At 42.0% G+C, this 22,626-nt stretch overlaps 1 protein-coding gene across 4 annotated transcripts in view; it reads right to left on the bottom strand.

The window, feature by feature from the left end:
• LOC124781688 (DNA topoisomerase 2-binding protein 1-A-like) overlaps positions 1-22,626 on the bottom strand; it is a 274,059-nt gene that overhangs the window by 59,284 nt on the left and 192,149 nt on the right. For all 4 annotated transcript variants that reach the window (XM_047253880.1, XM_047253881.1, XM_047253882.1 and 1 more), the window contains one exon: positions 8,358-8,572. In XM_047253880.1, coding sequence (XP_047109836.1) covers positions 8,358-8,572 — 215 coding nt within the window. The remainder of the gene's footprint in view (positions 1-8,357; positions 8,573-22,626) is intronic.

Here is a 22,626-nt window from a genome sequence, read left to right as displayed (position 1 = left end):
GACGGGGAGGTGCTCCCGGATGGGATGTCAAGGGAACTTCAGAGGAGGAGGAGGGGAGAGTGAGGGGTGCTGGTGTAAGGAAGAGGTAGGAAGGGTAAAGGATGTAACAGAGGCAAACGTTGAAGGTAGCAACACTGGATGAAGTCTCTCATACTTTTGGTGAGCCTCAGTATAAGACAAGCGATCCAGGGACTTGGACTCTTGGATCTTCTTTTCTCTCTTGTAAGTCGGGCAATCCGGCTAGCAAGGGGGGCGGCAGTCATGACAAATTGACACATCCAGGTGGCGGAACACAGGGGCACAGAGTGGGTGTGCACAGTCACCACACAGAGGGTGCACCATACAGCGGGAAGACATATGTCCAAAACGTGAACACCGAAAGCAGCTCATGGGGTGGGGGGAATTTGGCTTCACGTTACATCTGTAGCACAAAACCTTGACCTCCTCTGGGAGGGTATCCCTCTCGAAAACCAGGATGAAGGCACCAGTATCAGTGCGGTTGTCTTTGCGTCCCTTCTGCACACGTCGAACAAAATGAACGCCGCGTTGTTCCAGATTAGTCTGAAGTTCCTCATCAGATTGCAGGAGGAGGTCCCTTTGAAAAATCGCTCCCTGGACCACATTCAGTGGATGGTGACGAGTAATAGACACTGAGACATTGCCAAGACAACCAAACGAATGAAGAGCTGTGGATTGGACAACACAAGAACAGGGTGTATATGTGGACAAGAATAAAAAAAGTTCCTGGGTTTTTCCTGGATTTCCCAGTCAAAAACGCACTTTTTCCCCCCACATGAAAATACACTTCTTCCAAGGTGAAATACACACTTTTTCCATGATAAGTGGCAGTATACTTACCATTGGAGCTGTAAAAACATCAATCCTTGGAATGCTAAAGGTTTTATACATCAACATGGAACTTCAGAGAACAAAAAAAATCTGCCGAAAACAGTTTTGGAAAGATATTTTCCACATGATCTGTTAGAAATATATTTGTTTCAGCAGCTGCCAGAGAGTGCCAGGAAACAGGCGTTACTGCACATGGGCAGACATGATAACTGGTATTAAGAGATCTTACATTACGTCATAGAAGAAATAGGATACTGCAAGAGCATTGGAATTTCGCAAATCATACTTAAATGCATAACTCGGCTTAGAGTGCACTTTCGTATGTCCAGTTTCACAATGAAGCAGACCCCAACCTGATATTAAAGATTTTGCAGTTTTCGGGAGTACCAGTACTGTATTATCTCGTGTTTGGTTCTTTATTATGACATACTGTAATGCCATACGTGCCAAAAGATGAAAATGTGCACTTTAAATTCAGTGAACAGTTGAAACTATCCAATAGTGTGGAATGAAACACGTTTCTAATGAATGGACTGTCTCTGGGGAAAAGAATAATAAATGCCACACTTATTTAGCAAATCGACAAAAGTAACTTCATTGTTCTTGCAAGGCCACTTACTGCCAAAAATGTGAAAATAAAATAAAATCAGAAAACTGAAACTAATAACATATTTAGCCTTCCGTAATTGTGTGAATGTATTTTAATTCACTTTATAGCTCCAAACTACAGAAGTCCGTTTTGTTTTCATTTGATGTGAGAAGTGTAAACAAAGAGGAAACAGCAAAATCACTAAACGTAAACACGGCTTATGTGGAGACTGCCCCTCCCCATTACAACCCAGACTGCTATGTGCATGCGACAATCTGGTAGCTTGGGCGTGTCAGAAAAATTTTCCAGCTAACATCTGCACTTCAAGTATCTGGAAGTGGCAGATGGTAGTGACCATACAATACACAACTGTGCACACCTGTGAGCCCACAGGCAACTGCTAAAACAAACTTAATGAAAACTGATGTGACATCGTGCTCATCGGGAGTAGTTTATTGTTATGAAGTATTTCATAGTCCTCGTCCTAAAGCACATTTTGCTGTTTATCAGTTCATACCAGTCAAAATTACAAAAATTTAACTGAAGTATAAAGCAATGAAAAATTCACAGGATTCTAAAAAATTCCTGGGTTTTTCCTGGTGTTTCTCCCTGATGAAAAAATTCCTGGGGTTTTCCTAGATGTCCAGGAGCATATACACCCTGAAGCAGCTCTGATCAACTGGGAGTCTGACCGTGTCTTACTAAGTGACTATTTCACCAAACTTGTCCTCGATATTCTCCATAAAAAAAATAATGGCTTTGTAGTGGTGAATGTGTTCCCATCCATCCTAGTACAGATGAGAAAGTGTTTCATTGTAAGGCGGCAGTCTGGCCCTCCTGTCATGGTGTAGCAATGGAAGGGAAATCTGCCCAGTCATATGAAGCAGCATTCAATGATCCTTCACCATTTGAAGAGACGGCTGTTTGAGAACAGCCAGATTTGTGCAGCTTGATGCGCTTCATGTGCCAAACATCCACCCTGATATCACCTACTCCGATCAGTGGCTCTCTCCATGGGCACCACCCAATTGTAGTAAGGGCTGCCTGACACGGCAGCCATTGATGGGAGTTCTGGTGCCCCCTGGCATACATGGAGAGGGGGCAGCTGAGATATCTGTAGTACGATCCCTGTGTTGTCAGGGGACTCAGCTAGATGGGTATAACAGCCCCATCACATGGACTGGCTGCACATGCTTATGTTCTATCAGGGTGGAAGGTGCTACAGTGGGGAAGTGAGAGGTGAAGGAATGGGGGAGAGGAATCCACACCGTAGATGCTAGGGAGCAAGTTCTTCCTCAAATGGCTCACACTAAAAACAGAAAATTTAGAAGTGGAGGTCAAACCTGAAGCGGGGACTTAAACACCAAAAACTATGGAAGAACAGGAAGAAGGTACAAAATTGCAAGCAATACAGGGAACCAGTGGATAGCCAGGTCGATATAAACCAGAACATCGAGAGACTGTAAGGAGGGGGCAACAGGGAAGGAGCAAGGATAGGGAGAGAGGGCAGGGTGAAGGAAATGCATTGAGGAAAAAGAAGAATGGGCTACAGTAGCTCAGGGCCCCGTGTGTGTGCCACGTATGAACTCACGAGAGACCCATGAGCCCCGGGAGGGGTGTTCCTAAAGAGAGACTGGTATGGTACTCCTGCATACTGAGAATGGATGTGACAGTGTGAAAATAAGCAAGATATGTGAAAACTGTTGAGAAAAGGGATCGCTGAACAGCTCCACTTGCTACAATTCTCTCCATATGTAAACACTTTTCTTTCTTTCTATTATACATGTAATGCATACATGAAGAGTACATAAAATTGTCAAAGTCTTATTGATGCAGCATTTCACTAAACTTTATTAATCACAGTATAACTTACAGCCTTATTATGACATTGGTATAGATAGCTCATGTAGAAATATTCCTAATTTATGAAACCAGTAACCATGAGCCCGTCAAAATTCAACTTTACAAATAACAGTCTGAGTCGAGATTGATACAGCTTATTTAGCTTCTCCTCATTCTCCATTTTCAAGTAAACATTTTCTTTTTCTGAAAACTTAATATTTCAAAAGTTATTTGTATTCAAAATTTTCATGTTGAAGCAATGTTCCTGTCTTAAAATGCAAATATGCCAAATTATACTGTTATAGTTTCATAGCCAGAGTTTTTGTGTTACCAAAAAGGTGTATTTTTACTAAAAACATGTTATTTTGGGCAATATCTAAATTATAAAATATAACTTTCTAGAAAATTACTGGCAGGTTTTGAAAATCCCAGTGCACAGAAAATCATAACACAGTACCTCTCATTTTTCTGATTATATAGGTTTTAGTTAACGTAACTTCACCACCAACAGTGCAACCCCTGTAAGCCATCATCTTTGAGACTGGGATATGCGTCAGAATAAAAAAGGGGTTGGATTACCAAAAAGTACAGAAAAATATGGATTTACATTAAAGTAAACAATCTCTCAACTAAAAAATGACTACTCTACATATGTACATCGCTCTCTACAGTGAAAACACTGCAATAAACTGCAGAAAAGCTGTTATTATTACATACTAGTAAAGAGCAATACTGTATAGCATGCATGTGCTGTACATAAATTACATATGTACAGTACTGTAAAAATTGAAGGTAGCCTATAAATTACTAAAAAATTACTTACAAAGAAAGTTAGTTATACGTTTTTATGTAGTAGATGATATTCTGGACTTAGCTGCAGGGTTCCTCCAAAATGTCCATATGTGTAGTGTGGTTGAGTGCTGCTCGATGTACTGAAGGGCAGTATCAAAATCATTCTTGACGTCTGTGTTTCAAATCCGAGGAGGAGGATCGTCGTCGTTTGTCATCGTCATCGTCTGAGCCCTTGTTCACACTTTCTTCAGTATTTTTTTTTTTCCAAAACAATAATAATCTGGTTGTCACTGAGCTCTTCAATGGTTTCACAGTTGTTTGTCACACTAGGCAATCCACTACTCAACTTCACTGGCCACGACATTCGACTGTACAGTTTGTAGATTCTTAATTATCTGCATGTCATCGTCTTGCTTACGTTTGATCTAGTCACTTTTGGTCATAACTTCCGATCAACGCTAACACTAAGATTTCCGCAGTGTGTCAGGGTTTAGTTCCTCTCATGACTCAGCAACTGTAGGGAAAGCATCTATGACAGTGAGGAATTTCATAGCTTCAAGTTCATTAAAACCTCCTCCGAACTTTTCTAAAATGGAGCTGATGTAGTTTCTGCGATACTGTGTCTTTAGCCATACTATGACTCCCAGATCCATAGCTGGATTTGGTGGAAGAAGGATAGCTTTTGTGTCCCTTTTCACTACGTCCTCTTCAGATGGTTGTGATGGTGTGTTATTCAATGACAACTGAGCATAAACAGGGAGCTTTTATTGTTTCAAGGCTTTTTCGACAGACTGAACAAACCCTTCGTTGAACAAAATCTTCATAAAACCATGACTTTCAAAGACTGCAGTCCATCCATGCAGATTTTTTTATTTCAGTAATAGTCCATCAAGGAAGATAAGTTAGTTTTGTTTTTGAATGCCGCAAGCTTCTTACATTTGCCAATAACAAACAGGGGAAGCTTGTGTGTGCCATACGTGTTGCTGCAAGGAGCAATGGGTAGCCCAACTTATTTTAAGTTTTGTTCCTGCCATGGTTTCATCTGACGCAGGGAGCATTTTATAGTTTAGGCCTGCATTGTCTATGTTATAGATTTGGAAAGGTAACAAGTCATTTTATTTGACAAGTTCTTGAAATTTCACAGAAAACTCCTTAGCAGCCTCAGCATTAACTTATACTTGCTCACCAGAAAATTAAACAAGCTTCACACTGTGACTGGTTTTCCAGCAATGATTCCAACCTTTGCTAACTGCGAACTCACTTTTGGCTTCTAGTTTTCTGCGCAAAACTATTGCCTTTTCTTTTATTATGAGCCCAGATATCAGGATTCCTTTCCTTCTTTCTTGGTGAAACTATTTCCATAATGCACTGTCAAGTAGTTCAAGTTTTTAATGTTTTGCGATTCTTAAGAGCGCTTTCACCATTTATCATCACTGTAAATGATTCAATGTCTTTCCGGTTTCTTCTCTAATCCAAACACTGACACTGAGTTCCTTGGCAATTTTTTAAAATGATTCATAGCCCTGCTAATTTTTCATTGTTTACCTTTCACTCCTGACATTTTGAAAAAACGCACACACAACTGCACACTACACAATGTAAAACAAATATGTACAGTACTGTAACAAATACAGAAGAACAGTGTCATACAATCATCAAGCAGTAAGCACTAAAAACTTCACAGTGCAGTACTGTACAAAAAACACAGACAGTGACAAACTATATGAGAGATGACAGAGCATTAAAAGGGACAAGTGATAACAACAATAAATCTGTAAACAATAATACAGTACATAACAATGGCATGACGTGTAATGAGCCATGGTAAAAAGTCACGGACAGTTCGGCTCAAGCACAGTCTGATCAACCAGAGTGGCATACCAGCCGAGGGTGGACAAGAGAGGTTCTCCTTTATTTTATTTTTGTCCACTTTTACTTTTCTGTTTTTTGTACTAATATCTAAAATTTAACAGCACAATATCTTACCATTTTGTTGTTTTAATACTAACCAAGTTTTTTTTATAAGCATCATGCACAAAACCTCTGTCAGTCTGTAACTAGTATAACTAGTCGTCAATAAGTAGAAACAGTGTGTTCAGTATCCCTTACTTCGTTGTCAGTTGCTACCCATTATTCATCGTGCAAACATCGACATTAACTAGTCTTTGCTGCTTAAGAAATAGTGTGAACATTGCGAAAACAATCATATTTTGTTAAGCTTACCAGTTTATGTTGTGAAATATCATAATACATTATAAAACAAACAATGGAAATGGCTTTCCTTCCATCCCACAACCCTGTGATGTTCTCATTTGTTACTTTTCTCTATAGCATTACTCTTCTCAGTGTCCATTCTTTCCTGTTATTTGACTGCCTTCTACACCACATCTACTGCCAAAGCTACGTTGGTAATACATTATAACCAAGCTAATCATCAAAACTGAATAACTATTTATAATGCAAATAATAACACGAGGAAGCTCAGACAAAATAACATACAGGTGACTGTGAGGATACAGACAGCTTGGTAATGGTTCAGTTAGAAAAAAACAGACTGAAGCAGGTATAAGTCCTACACCTAGACTACAATCCATAACCTTTATGGATGAGATGATGGCAGGAGTGGCATCTCGAACAGGAGCAATATGAAAGCAATGGTGTTAGCAGGTGTCTTAATGGTCTGGGGAAATGAAAAGAGAGGCACAAGAAAGACTAAATGTATGGGAGAAAATGGTGGAACAGTATGGATTGGAGTTTAATGCAAAGCAGGGTGAAATGATGGTGACAACGAGAAATCAGATGAGATTAGAAATGTATAAAAGTATTTAGAGAACAAGTACTGAATACATTGGAAAGTTTCAAGCACATGGAAGCATCATAGAAGACAGAGGAAGGAATGATAAGGGAGATTAGTGAAGGTGTTACTGCATAGCGTAATAAGCAAAGACGTACAACCCAAAAGCATGGAAGTGTTATACTGAGAATATTATTGCTCAGATACTCATGGGTGCATCAAAAATGTGAGTAATGAAGAAGAAAAGGTATATAAGCTAGATACGTGCATGGCGTAAAATTTCAAAGAAGCAGAATAATACTACTAGAATGGAGAGATTAAGGAACGAGATGATAACAGAAGTAGTGAAAGAGAAACATATGCAAGAGACCACAGAAGAGACACGGTTAAGAAGGTAGTTGGCATGATACTGAGAGAGGCACACAAAATAACAGGAGGCAAAAGACCTGGAGAAACACAGTGACAGATGGATCCCAGCAGTGAAGAACAGTGTGATGAAGAAAGGAGAAGACTGGGGCAGACTGATAGAGATAAATGTGGTGGTCCCGGTAAAGATGGGGATGCTTATGTTTGAAACAGACCCAGCTAGGGGCTAGAAACTGTAGACGATGTGATTACGATTATTATTATGATTATGATGATGAACTAGAAAGAAATAAAATTTTAAAATCCCATCAGAAGAGGAAGTGGTCATAAAACTAGAAATAAACACAGACAGTCAAAATGAAACAATATTGAAATAAAGACAACTGTTCACAGAGCATTAACACACCAAAATAAAACACCAGCATTGAAGGCATCAAGTACTTTGCGGTAAGAATCTTATTTTGATTCACAGGCTAACTGCAGCAATAATGAAGTTAGATATAGTAGTGGAAGATATTAAGAAAGAAGTTTGAAATGGAAATGTATGAATGTATCACTATACCTAACTGTGAAACTGTTTGCCATTCCTCTGACTACTCTATTGATGAGACTAGCATACTGGTGCTCCATGAGTGGTATTATTTTAGTTTTTGTTTTGTCCTTAAAGCACTTAAGGTGCAAAAGTTTCCCCACCTGTATTCTGATTAATTTTTACACCAGTCAGAATTTATTTTCAAGTAACTTTAAAACAAAAATTAAAACCATGTACCAGACTGGAACTCAAAATCCAGAATCTTTGCCTTTCTTCTGCAAATGCTAACTGAACTTTCCAGGTGGGTCATGCCTGGACCGATTAGTCAGTACAGCATATGCCAGTGAAAGGCAAATGATACAAGTTCAAGTCCTTGTCCAGTACAGATTTAATGTACTGGGAAATTTCAAATCAGCACACACTCTGCAACAGAGAAAATTAATTCGGAAGACTAAAGCTGTCTCAGCTAAAACTTTTGTTAATGCTTTGCAAATTTATGTAAGTGTCACCACCTATACTCTATTTTACTGAGGAAAAAAAAAAAAAGAAGGAAAGAAAGAAAGAAAAGAAGAGAGAGAGTGAATTCTTTTTACCTTTAGGGGAGCTTGGTTCTTTAACAAGGTAAGGCTCTTCATTAACACATCTCCCCTCACGTGCACAAGCCAGCAGCCACCTATGGTTCACTGCAGGAACACTCCATTTCAAAGCTGCCAAATATTTTTTGCTGCCAGGCTCTGGACAGATAAGATGTGTCGATGCAATAGCACCCTTCTCTGGGTTATTTACTCTTGCAAAAGTCTCTTGTGTTCTGTGAACAGGAAAGAATTGGCATAAATATTTTACATGTCGAACGGAAATGAAGCTTATAGTGTCGCACAATAGTTGAACGAATTGTGAGCAGTTTTTTTAATGAATCCAATGAACATACATAGAATAACTTTGAGGGCGAACTTCTATCAAAAGCAAAATTTCATGAACGGCTGACTGTACCCACTGATGTTGCGTTTGAAGTCTATTTCTACTTCTCCTAAATTTAGGGCTACAATAACGCAATATTATAATTTTCCTTAGGCACTAGAATACATGATTTAATATAGAATCATATTTATTTAATATAATGGTAATTAATTTACCTAATATAGAACCAGACTGCAGTCTTAAAGAGGAGAAGGGCATGAAAGGGAGATACTATTTGAAAAGGAACTGAGAAAATGTTCTAGCCTACCCCACTGCAAATCCATTTGTACATACAGGGTGATCCAGAACTATGGCAAAAAAATTTCATAAGTTGTTCAGGGATATTTTCTGAGTATTTTGGTACTAATTACATGTGGTATCCAGTGCCTCATTACATAGTGATAACGTAATTATGATTTATTCAGCTTAGCTGCCAGAATTATCTTTGTCTCTGTGAAAATGCTTTCAAAATAGTGAAAAAGCCTGTGATACGCAATCACCAAAATGTGATAACAGTTATTTATGGATATCTGTGTACGCACGCGAAACTACTTTGATGTGGTTGCCATAGGTGAGCATAGCATCATCGTGCTACTTTTTGACTGCTTACAGTGAATCCATAGACATGATGCCTATTGGCCAATTCTTCACCAGTAGCCTATCCGCACGTGTGCATCACTGTTAATGCACAACTAACATTGCTGGAAAAACAAACCTGGGACAGGACTGAGCAGTACAGAATATAGGACCGAGCAGTACTGAATACAAGCTTGAGCACAACAAGATAAGAAGGGCATTACTGTTGTCAACAGCAGGTACTGTGAGCAAATGGAACAAATTTGTTTCCAAACAATACATGCAGCACATACCATCAACATTTGCACTTTTATGCAATACCAATACAAGGTGTAAGAAAGCAAACAAAACAATTACCCTCAAACCAATTCAGAAGGGGTTGCTAGATTTTTTGCTAGTAGGTATGAACAACGTGCAAGTATTATGGAGATGCTTCAGGAATTCAAATGGGAAAGCCTGGAGGGCAGGCGACATTCTTTCCAAAGAAAACTATTGGGAAAATTTGGAGAACCAGCATTTGTTGCTGACTTCAGAATGATTCTACTGCCGCCAATGTATATTTCGCGTAAGGACCATGAAGATAAGATATGATAAATCAGGGCTCATATGGAAGTATGCAGACAGTCGCTTTTCCCTCGCTCTATTTGTAAGTTTAATAGGAAAGGAAGGTACCTTTCACTGTGTACCGTTTAGTGACCTGCGGAGTTTATATGTGTATATAGGTGTAGATGTCGATGTAACGAGCCACTGGAGACCTACAGTCCCCTATGCCAAAATAATCTGTAAATATTCCTTAATAACCTCCAAAATTTTGTTGCTGGAGTTCTGGTCCACCCTGTATATTGAGCAAGCAGCAAAGGAAACCAAGGCCAAGTATGGAAATGTGACATCCACTAAACATATGATGGGTCTTCTTTTAATTTATATCCCACATCTCTCCTCCCTCCCCCCCCCCCCCCTTCCAATACCTTGAGGAGCAGGTAGACATATGTGCCACTTTTGGATATGCTGAATCAGAATTCTAGGAGATTTGCTTGTAGATCAGACAGAAGATGGCAGGTGTGAATCATTGGCATTCTTCAGTCGAAGTACCAGACGTAGCTACGTTTACAATTATCTTATGAAGATCCAACTGTTGAATCTCCCAGTGTGGACGTCCAGAGGCACATCACGAGACACCCTGTTCTTTTTTTAATAAACAGTCTGCATTTATTTGTTTTTCTTTCAGTTTTACTTCAGCGTTTTGCTTACACCATTGAACACGATTGGAATGAGAACCCCCGCACTTGCGTTTGTGTGTGTACATCAGCGGTCAGTCACTACTTTGTGGAGAAACAAATAAACCTAATTGCTGTTAAAAAGAAAAACAATTATTCCAGATTTATTGAACTAGCAAAATTTAAATTTTTTTACTTTCACATTTTGAGCAATATAAAGTCAGTGAGAGTAATTTATTCACTTTTGCTTGTTGTGTTTCCCACGCTTTCCTGTATCTTACACCTTTTTGGGTCAGTCTGCTGAAAAGTATAAAAATAGGGTTTTTCTGTAATTATTTTACTGCAGCAAAAAAGTTATTTGTTTGTGATCAGGAAGCTAATGTTTTGTGTGGGGTCAGGCATTCACAGGCTTCTCCTGAAACACCTTATTTCTCTGTCAATAGGCAGTGGATTTTTACTATTTATTATGTTCCACATTTGTCCCAAAGTATGTGGAATAACACAGGTCTGAGACATGAAAACTGTTTCAGATTTATGAAGTGATTATTATAGTGTTTTCAATGCTGATTTCGAAAAAATAGTGAAAAACTTCAATCATGTACAGTTATTTCACAAACTGCTTGTCTAATTTTAGCTTTTTTCGATATTTCAGCACTCTAGTGAGTTTGAATTTTGGTTTTTAGGATCTCCATAAACTGTTATTTAGCCGTTTCTATACTAGATATATATAAAATAAAGAGTAATTAGGAGAAACCAGCAGTATTTTTCATGTCAGTGCCTGTCTGTCACACTGCCCCTTCCCCTGCCATCACCAAGCAGTGAGCTGCTGCTACTGTCCTTCAGTTCAAAATATCTCTTCACTCTGTGCTGTTCATGTGTTGTTGTTACTAGTGCCTTAAAGTAGTGACTGTTTTCTTGTGTTGTGAAGTAGTTTTATGGACAACGGCTACCAGGGGATGTATAAACTCGCCTGATTGCTTCTGCTACATTTGTGGTAACTATACCATTAAAAAGCAACAAAGAAACATTTCCGATTTTGTTGAAAAAGTATATTTCGGCTATTTTAGTATAAAGTGGGGCAATAAAGATAAGCCTTGGGCCCCACACAAAGTTTGTTCAGTGTGTGTTTAAGAACTGAGACAATGCTGCTATTTTTGTTCTTGCGATGTATGAGGTATCAATTTGAAAAACAAAAAGGATATGTCTTACCCTAACATTCGATCAGCCATTCACCCTGTTCCTTGTGGACCTGAAGTACCAATACCCTCTCCTCTAGATTCTTTAGATGATACAGATGATCACGAGCCATTGGCTCAGCAAGGTGATAGTGAAGAAGACAGAGACTGCTAGAATCCTGGCCCAACCGATCCCATTCCATTCTCACAATCTGAACTGAACGATTTAGTTAGAGACCGAGGCCTTTCTAAAGAATCGGCAGAGGTTCTAGAATCTAGATTGAAAGATAAACATACGTTAGCTCTGGGTACATCCTTTTCTTGGTATTGATCGAGGGTAAAGGAGTTTGAATCTTTCTTCTCTCAAGAAGGTGACCTGGTGTTTTGCAGTGATGTTCCAGGACTTATGACACGCTTCAAAATATAATATGCTACTGATGAGTGGAGACTTTTTACAGATTCTTCAAAAAGAAGACTTAAAGCAATACTTCTACACAATGGAAATAAGTATGCTTCTATACCAGTTGGAAACTCAGTTCACTTAAAAGAATGTTACGAAAACCTTGAACTGGTTTTAAGCAAACTCTGCTATTCAGACTACAGGTGATTTCAATGCTGCTTGGTCAACAAAGTGGCTATGCAAAGTTCCCTTGCTTTCTCTGTGAATGGGACAGCAGAGACTCCGTTGTTTACAAAGAAGTCACAATGCTAGAAAATTGTAGCATAATGCACGAAGACCTGAAGAGAGAATGGAATTTTCATTATGTAGCGGAGTGCGCACTGAGTTGGAACTTCTGGCAGATTAAAACTGTGTCCCTGTGCAAGGCTCCCACTTGGGACCTTTGCTTTCTCTAGCAAGTGCACTACCATTTGAGCTACCCAAGCATGACTCACGACCCATCCTTACAGCTACAATTCTACCAGTACTTTACCTTCTACCTTACAAACTTTCCCCCAAAAGGCAAAGGTCTCGAGTTCAAGTCTCTGTCTGGCACACAGTTTTAACCTTTTTTTCATATCAGCACACACACTGCTGCACAGCAAAAATTTCATTCAGGAAACATCCCTCAGGCTGTGGCTAAACTATGTCTGTGCTATATCCTTACTTCCAGGAGTGATAGTTCTGCAAGGTCCGCAGGAGGAGGGACTGGCAAAATTAAAACTGTGCGGACGGGTCATGAATCGTGTTTGAGTAGCTCAGATGGTAGAACACTTGCCCGCAAATGGCAAAGGTTCTGAGTTTGAGTCTTGGTCCGGCACATAGTTTTAATCTGCCAGTAAGTTTCAGATCTGTAGAGGATCAATGCTTTATGCAGGGACTGGCAACTGGTCGTGAAAATAAAATTAACATACTGTGCATAAATAGGCTGAAGATCTATTATGGCATGATTACTCAAATGCAGAACAATCACTGGAAGCAACTGCATCCATAAATTTGTAGGAATAAGCAATTTAATATGGAGTGACAACATAAAACTAATAGCAAGTAAGGCATATGAGAGATTCTTCTACACCTGCATGGCTACTTTGCAATTTGCATTTAAGTTAATGGCAGAGGGCCCCTCACTGCACTCGTCATATTTCCCCCTCCACCTCTTCCGCACTGATGTGCTTCAGAAATAGTGAAATAATAATGGCAATATCTTCTAGGTGCAGGTCATATATAACAACAGAAACTAATACATAAACAGAAGATCACAATTTCTCTGACTTTCGCTCATACTGCGATCTAGTGACGTCTGTTGGTACTATCTCCACAACAGGCCTTTTCACTGTAATTTATTCTTGCAATAACAACTGCAGTCATTTTAAAGCAATTTATTTCGTTTGTTGGACATTTAAATCTGGATTAATTTTCCTTCTCATTTCATCTCGATGCCACGATGTTGCTCTAAAGCTGATTAAAAACTGGTTATGTTTTTCCTTGATTTTCTAACAGTGAACAGAAACCGAATTGACTCAAGTTCAGAATCAAGGACAGAATCTTCCTCTAACCCACATTGGTGTGTGTAAGAAATGGAAGCCCTAGTGTGAGTAAAAAATTGCAACTGCATTATGTTAGCATTAAATTTTTACTGACCAGCAGGTTGAATCAAGATGCCCTACGGCAAGGATGGCTACACAATAGCATGCCACCAAATAATTTGGGAACATCATTAAATGAGGAATTCAGATACATCCACCTAACCGAAATAACATTAACTTATTTGTCTGTTTGTTTGCATTTAAAGTCATAATACCAAAGTTCATCATGTATGGCCTCACAAAAGCTGTAGATGACGTACTTTGGCTCATGCTCACTCATTGTGAGTCATAGCATTCATAAAAGCATTATTAATATAGGGTGAGCACAAAGTCTTGCCCTGATTATAAAAAATTATTAAATCTCAATGTGTGCTCCCTTGGTAGCTCTGAGAATGTCGAGGCGGTATTCCAGTTCCCGCCAAGTGTTTCATAACATGTGTTCTGTCACAGAACTCACAGCACCTTGTATCCTAGTCTTCAGTTCGTCGACGTCAGCAACTGGTGTGACGAAGATTCTGTCCTTGATGTCACCCCAGAAACAAAAGTCAAGGGGCATAATGTCAGGAGAGCAGAGTGGCCAGGGTGTTGGACCGTTCCTTCCAATCCACCGATCTGGACATTACTCCACTCTCCAGACATTACACCCCTTGACCTTCTTTTTTTTTTTTTTTTTTTGGGGGGGGGGGGGGGGGGGGGGGGGGCTATATCAAGGACAGAGTCTTCGTCACACCAGTAACTGACGACGACGAACTGAAGGCTAGGATACAAGGTGCTGTGGGTACTGTGACAGAACACGTGTTGTTACGAAACACCTGGCGGGAACTGGAATACCGCCTCGACATTCTCCGAGCTACCAAGGGAGCACACTCTGAGGTTTACTAACGTAAGTGGTCTTAAAAAACTAGTAACACTAACCTATGCAACGGCATCAAATGTACATTACATTATTATGTCAAACAGTTATTCTGTAATAAATTGTTATAATCTGGGCAAGACATTGTGCTCACCCTGTATGACACCATCATCCATTGTCAGATCACATATGCTGACAGTTATTCCAACAATGATGATTTCCAGTGACATGCATCACACTGTGAAACTGTCACAGTGAAACAGTTTTCACCGGCTGTTACATAATTACTAAAGAACTACTAACGGATTTTAAGGTTACATCTATGACTTTCGGTATTTGACTTCCTGCTTAGAAATAAAAAAAATACGTGTTGCGGTGCTTCTGGAAATTCAGTGCCTAAGGGAATGCAATAGGGGATGAAAATTTTTAAGAAGATATGTCATTACATTAAAAAAAATTTTAAAGCTAAATTTATCAAAACTGGTACTTCACTTCTCTGTTTTACATATAAAGAAATATCTGTTAGGGTTGGTTGGTTTAAAAGAAGAGGGGGAAAAGGATCTAACTACAAGGTCATCGGTCCCTCACTCCTAATAAAACATTGCCACAAGTGTGACAATAAAACAGACGAGACATAACACAAAATGGAAAGAAAGGAAAAAGAGTAAAACAAGGAAGCAGATCACGAAAGTAAAAAGAAAAAGCCAGCCACCCTGCAACACATTAAAACCTCTACCCTAAAAGCACTAGGGTGGAGGACACAGATGGACAAAGGACATGCACTAAAACTCAGATCGAATGATAAAACCCACCCTCATGGATGAAACGTGAAACCAAATCATCTGATGAGGCGTTGTCTGCTAAAATCAATGATAATGACAACCAAAGATGAAGTCGCTGGGCAGCCAAAGAAGGACAGAGCAGAAGAATATGGGCCACCGTCAACCGGCCGCACTGACACTGAGGTGGATCATCATGGGGCAGGAGGTAGCCGCGGGTCACCCAGGCATGGCCAATGCGGAGCCGGCACAGAACCACAGAGTCCCTGCGAGAGGCCCTAATCGAGGAATTCAACACATTCGTGGTCCCCTTAATGGCTCGCAATTTGTTGTGCGTGATGAGATTTTGCCATTCCGTCTCCCAAAGCTGAAAAACCTTGCAGTGTAATAAAGAACGCAGGTCAGTTGCAGGGATGCCCACCACCAGAAGTGGTTTCCATGTTGCCTGTTTGGCAAGCCTGTCAGCAAGTTCATTTCCTGGGATTCCGACGTGACCAGGGGGACCAGACAACCACCACTGAAGAACTGGACAGTTCTAGGCCATAGATGGACTACTGGAAGGACGCTACCAAAGGATGACATGGGTAGCACTTGTCAATAGTTTTCAGACTACTCAAGGAGTCAGTACACAAAAGAAAAGACTCCCCAGGACATGAACAGATATACTGAAGTGCACGAGAAATGGCCACCAATTCTGCAGTGAATACACTGCAGCCATTGGGAAAGGAATGCTGTTCAATATGGCCGCTGCCAACGTAGGCAAAGCCAACGCGACCGTCAGCCATCGAGTTGTCGGTGTAAACCACTTCAGAGCCCCGGAACACGTCAAGAATCGAGAGGTGACAGCGGAGAGCTATAGGGTTAACAGAGTCCTTAGGGGCTTGTGAAAGGTCCAGATGAAGCTTCGGCCGAGGCGTACGTAAACGAACCGCAAGTGAAGGTGGTAAACGGGGACTCCAGTTCAGAGAGAAGGGACTGCATGTGAACCACAATCGTTAGCCCCGACCTGGGCTTGCCAATGTGGGAGATGAACTGCCGTGGGTGGGAAAAAGAGACAATAATTCGGATGATCAGGAGAACTACAAATGTGTGCTGTGTAACTGGTAAGCAGTTGTGCATGTCTGATCTGCAGTGGAGGGACCCCAGCCTCCACCAGTACCCTGGTCATCCGACATGTCCCAGTGGAACCCCGCAGTGGTGCACAGGGTCGAGTAAATGCAATGCCGAGGGCACTGCCGAACCATAAACCACACCCCTCCCATAGTCAATTTGGGACTGGACAAGGGCTCTGTAGAGCCGCAGCAGCGTAGAGCGATCTGCACCCCAATTGGTGTTGCTCAGGCAACAGAGGGCATTGAGGTGCTGCCAGCACTTCTGCTTAAGCTGATGAAGATGAGGAAGTTGTGTCAATCGAGCATACAGTGAGTGGTGGATCGTCATGGAGGTAAGGTTCTGGGCTCTGGACGAACGGTACTATGCCAACAGAAGTGCATGACACACGAATTTGCAGCTGAAAACTACAAGCCGTGGGCTGGAGCCCATGACTGTGCCTTGTGGATGGCTCCCTGTAGGTGACACCCATCAGCAGCAGTACGAAATGCAGAAATCTTCTGCACACAGAGAAGGTGAGACTGAGGGTCCAACAGCTGCTGCTAGACCGTTAATGGCCACTAAAAATAGAAAGACACTCAATACGGAGCCTTGCAGGACTCCATTCTCTCCTGCATATGGATGTAACTATGGGAGGCACCAACTTGGACACGGAAAGTATGGAGCGACAGGAAGCTTTGGATAAAAATCAGGAGCGGGCCCCGGAGACCCCACTCGTACAATGTGGCAAGGATACGTAGTCACCAGGTTGTGTCATATGCTGTACTTAAGTCAAAAAAGATGGCAACTAGGTGTTGCCGTATGGAAAAGGCTGTTCCGATGGCAGACTTGAGGGAAACAAGATTATCAGTGGTAGAGTGACCCCCGCGGAAGCCACCCTGGCATGGAACCAACAGGCCACATTATTCCAGGACTCAACCCAACCGCCAACATACCACACATTCCAGCAGCTTACAAAGAATGTTGGTGAGGTTGATGGGCCAATAGCTATCCACATCAAGCAGATTTTTACTGGGTTTGAGCATCGGAATGATGGTGTTCTCCCGCCATTGCGATGGAAAGACGCCGTTGCAACAGATCCGACTGAAGACGATAGGAGATGTTGCTTGTCGTCAGATGAGAGATGTTTAATCATCTGGCTGTGGATCCGATCAGGCCCAGGAGCTGTGTCGGGGCAATGTGCAAGGGCACTGGTGAGCTCCTGCTCTGTAAATGGGGCGTTATAGGATTCACTGTGGCTTGTAGTGAGTGAGAGGACATTCCCTCCAGCCTTCATTTGAGAGAGAGAAAGGGTGGGGGTGGGGAGTGGGGGGTAATTTTCCGACACAGAGGCTTGAGCAAAGTGCTCGGCAATTGCGTTTGCATTGGTAGATAACATGCCGTTTATGGTAACACCAGGAACACCTGTTGGGGTCTGGTACCCTAAAAGATGTTTGATATTTGCCCAGACTTGGAAAGGTGACGTATGGCACGCAGTGGTCGAGATGTATCTCTCCCAACACTCCAGCTTCCATCGTTTGATAAGTTGGCGAACGCGGGCACGGAGCCGTTTAAAGCCTATGAGGTGCTCCAGGGAAGGGTGCTGCTTTGCCGCTGTAGAGCTCACCAACACTCCTTAATTGCTTCAGCGACTTCTGGTGACCACCAAGGGACTGCCTTATCTCTTGGGCACCATAAAGAGCGAGGGATTGCATTTTCTGCCGCAGAAGCAATTGTTGTAGTCATCTGCTTAACCATCACATCAATGTTTCCGTGTGGGGGAGATTCAACGGGGACAGCAAAGGTGAAAGTTTCCCAGTCCGCCTTGTTTAAAGGCCATCTGGGCAGGCGTCCGTGGGCCTGACGCTGGGGCAGTGACAGGAAGATGCGGAAGTAGTCACTACAACACAGGTCATCATGCACTCTCCAGTGGATACATGGGGGAAGTCCTGGGCTGCAAATTGATAAATCAGTGGCCGAGTAACTACCTCAAGCCACACTGAAATGTGTGGCGGCCCCAGTATTTGAGAGGCAGAGGTCCAACTGAGACAGTAAAGTTTCGAAATCTCTGCCTCAGCCAATAAGCAGTGCCACCCCACAAGCGGTTATGGGCGTTAAAATCTCAGAAAAGTAGGAAAGGTTTAGGGAGTTGATCAATCAGTGCAGCTAATACATTCAGGGGTACTGCACCATCTGCAGGAAGATATACATTGCAGACAGTTACTTCCTGTGTCATCCTTATTTTGACAGCCACAGCTTCAAGACGGGTTTGAACGGGCACACGTTTAGGGCATAAACGCAAACTCCACCTGACACTCGATTATAGTTGCTACGGTTCATGTAATATCCCTTATAGCCATGGAGGGCAGGGGTCCGCTTTGATGGGAACCAGGTTTCCTGGAGGGCAATCCAGATAGCAGGTGTAAAGCTTAACAGTTGCTGTAGCTCAGACAGGCGGTGGTAAAAACCATCGCAATGACGTCATTGTGAGACTGGGAAGGCATGGAACATTCAATGATGTAGTTTGCATCTCAGAGTCACCTGCTTCCACCGACTTATTGCCTGAGCAGTCTATATCCATTTAGTCTCAGGATCTGGTGAGATCTAGGTCCCCAACGGATGCCAAAATCTCCACCGCATCCTCAGACACAGAGCTTGTAGGTAGCAGTGGTGTGGGTACCAGTGCAATTTTCTTGGTCTTAGGAGTTTTCTTTTTGGATTTCTCTCGGTGCTCCTTGGGTTTCCCTGGCTGGGAGGACTTCACTGGCTCAGTCTCTGGGACTGAGGATGAGCATGAAGCACTATGACCAACTGCTTTTGAGCTCTTCAGCCACTGATGGGTGTCATTTTTCCCACCAGTAGACACCTGGGAAGGGAGTGACCCGGGACCCCAACCTAGCGAGAGAAGCCGAAGAAGACTTTCGCTTCTCCGGCTCAGGTCCCCAATGGTTTGGGGGTGTTGCTCCTGAAATAGGTGGTGCAGGAGCAACAGGGAGGGAAATGCCCCCTCACCATCAAGGGGGCAGGTGTAGTCTTCCAGCTCAGAGAGGTGACTGGGGTTGACGGAGCTGATGTTGCCACGACTGTTGTAGCAGCAGCATAAGACAATGTCATAAGCGCAGGATTCAGGCTTTCAAATTTTCTCTTAGCCTCAGAGGAGGTCAGTTGGTCCAGGGTCTTGTACTCCATGATTTTCCTTTCTTTCTGGAGAATCCTACTGTCTGGCAAACAAGGTGAATGGTGTTCTCCGCAGTTGACACAGATGGAAGGCAGGGCACATGGAGTATTGGGATGGGATGGGCGTCCACAATCTCGACATGTGACGCTGGAAAACATATAGCCGAACATCCAGCACTTACAGCACCACATGGGGGAGGGATATAGGGCTTTATGTCACAGTGGTAGACCATTACCTTGACATTCTCTGACACTGTATCACCCTCGAAAGCCAAGATGAAGGCACTGGTGGGGACTTGATTATCCCTCGGACACAGGTGGACACACCGGAAGAAATGTACACCTCTCCGATCTAAATTGGCACGCAGCTCATGGTCAGACTGCAAAAGAAGGTCCCTGTGAAATATGATACCCTGGACCATATTTAAGCTTTTATGGAGCACGATGGTTACAGAAACGTCCCCCAGCTTGTCACAAGCGAGTAACACCTGTGACTGGGCAGAGGATGCTGTTTTGATCAAGACTGATCCAGATCTCATTCTGGACAAGCCCTCCACCTCCCCAAACCACCAGCACGAGATGATGAACTACGCTTCATCGCGTGTCATCCGTCCTGATGCCACCCACTCTGACCAGGGGGCCTCTCCACGTGCGTCACTCAGCCACAGCAGGATGGCCATTGCCGGGAACCTGATGCCCCAGGGCGATGGGCATCTACCCCTTGGCATACGTGGGGAGTTAACGGCGCAGTCATCAGCAGAGCGATCCCTGTGTGGTCAGGGGCTACAACCAACAGGGTACATGGCGGCCCCACCGCAACGGACTGGGTACCGTGCGGGAAATCAGGTGCAAGGAAGTCTACACAGAAAGTGACACTGCATAGTGCGTGGTGGAAAATGCACCCAGGAAGGTGTCCTCACCCAGGAGATAGAGAATGGGTGGGACTGCAATGTGACGACGAGAAAGTGGGCTAAAGATCTCAACGCCCAATGGACACAATGCACTATGTAAGGTGCCCTTGCCCAATTGGCTTGCTCTTCGGGAAAATTTTGGAGAATGGAGGTCAAACTGTACAGAGGACCATCACACAAAGGCCAAAACGTGTGAGACTCCTTTTAGTCACCTCTTATGACAGGCAGGAATACCTCGGGCCTACTCTAACCCCCGGACCCACAGGGAGATATCTTTTAGGGGATAAAAGCTGGTATAGAAATATTTTCGCAAGAACACAAAGGTATGATTAACAAAAACTTTGGACTCCAGTTACCAGAATTGCTTTTTGGTCAGAAATACATTCAGGGAAGATCACGTTTACATGGCCTTAGTTAGTGCGAAGAGTCTAGAAGGTGTTTCAATTTGTGAACATCATAAAAATTTGGTTTTAAAAAAAATCTCTTCAGGCCACACAGTCTAGGTGGGCAAAGTAGTGGGTGCTAAGCTAGTATATCAAAGAATACGGCTGTAAAGAGTGGTTTCACTTCCCTTGATAATACAATAGCTGTTGTCACCAAAATGAAGTCATTTCAGTGTACAATGGCTTACTGATGTATAACATTGTTCACCGGTTGAGCTTTGGCAATGTACTTCACAGAGTTGAGGACTGTTTGGAAGAAATAAAAAAAGGTTCAAATGGCTCTGAGCATTATGGGACGTAACATCTGAGGTCATCAGACCCCTAGAACTGAGAACTACTTAAACCTACCTAACCTAAGGACATCACATACATCCATGCCCCAGGCAGGATTCGAACCTGCGACCGTAGTGGTCACGCGGTTCCAGACTGAAGCGCCTAGAACCGCATGGCCACACCAGTTGGCGGAAGAAATCAACCTGTTTTTATGAAATGAGGAAAAATTGTACAATATTCATAGTTAATGATATTACGTGGCTTACAAAATTAATATCTTGTATGGACATGTGCCATCTTTTCAATGACTTGAATGCACAGCTTCAGGGCGACACACTTACTGCTACTATAAACTAAATCTTAAGTTTTTAATAATGATATTGGTCACAAAAACTACAAGTATTTTCTAAATTTGAAAAAAGTTACCAGCAATTTGGGTTCACACAAAACGCCAGACCAAGACAGTTATGAAGGAATTTTCTTTGGTAATGCATTGTTTAATCGAAGAATTTTCATCAAAATTCTCTCAGTTCAAAGATTTTTCAAAAACACAACAATGTATTATATACACAGATATGATTTCACTGGATAAACTGAAATTGTCTAAACTAGAATGGTTGGAAACTGAAGAAACTAAAATGCAGCTGATTGATTCCCAGTCTAGTTCAATATGGACTCAAAACTTATCAAAACAGGAAAAGAATTGGAAGTAAACAAATTGGAAAGACTCTCAGGTAATATGAACAAAAATGCTGACATTAAAATTACAAAATGTGGAATTAAATTCCACACATAAATAGCTGTCTACAGATGCTAGCATTTGCTAGCTTGACAATATTTTCATCAACCTGTACCAGTGACCCATTATTTTCTGAAATGAACGACATTATTGACTTGGGAAGGGAGTGAGACAGAGCTGTAGCCTATCCCCGATGTTATTCAATCTTTATATTGAGCAAGCAGTGAAGGAAACAAAAGAAAAATTCGGAGTAGGTATTAAAATCCATGGAGAAGAAATAAAAACTTTGAGGTTCACCGATGACATTGTAATTGTATCAGAGACAGCAAAGGACTTGGAAGAGCAGTTGAACGGAATGGATAGTGTCTTGAAAGGAGGATATAAGATGAACATCAACAAAAGCAAAACGAGGATAATGGAATGTAGTCGAATTAAGTCGGGTGATGCTGAGGGAATTAGATTAGGAAATGAGACACTTAAAGTAGTAAAGGAGTCTTGCTATTTGGGGTTCAAAATAACTGATGATGGTCGAAGTAGAGAGGTTATAAAATTTAAACTTGCAATGGCAAGGAAAGCGTTTCTGAAGAAGAGAAATTTGTTAACATCGAGTATAGATTTAAGTGTCAGGAAGTCATTTCTGAAAGTATT

This window comes from Schistocerca piceifrons, chromosome 1, assembly GCF_021461385.2.
Source record: "Schistocerca piceifrons isolate TAMUIC-IGC-003096 chromosome 1, iqSchPice1.1, whole genome shotgun sequence".
Lineage (NCBI taxonomy): Eukaryota > Metazoa > Arthropoda > Insecta > Orthoptera > Acrididae > Schistocerca > Schistocerca piceifrons.
Note: the sequence above shows the minus strand (reverse complement) of the source record. Positions and strands in the feature narration are given on the sequence as shown.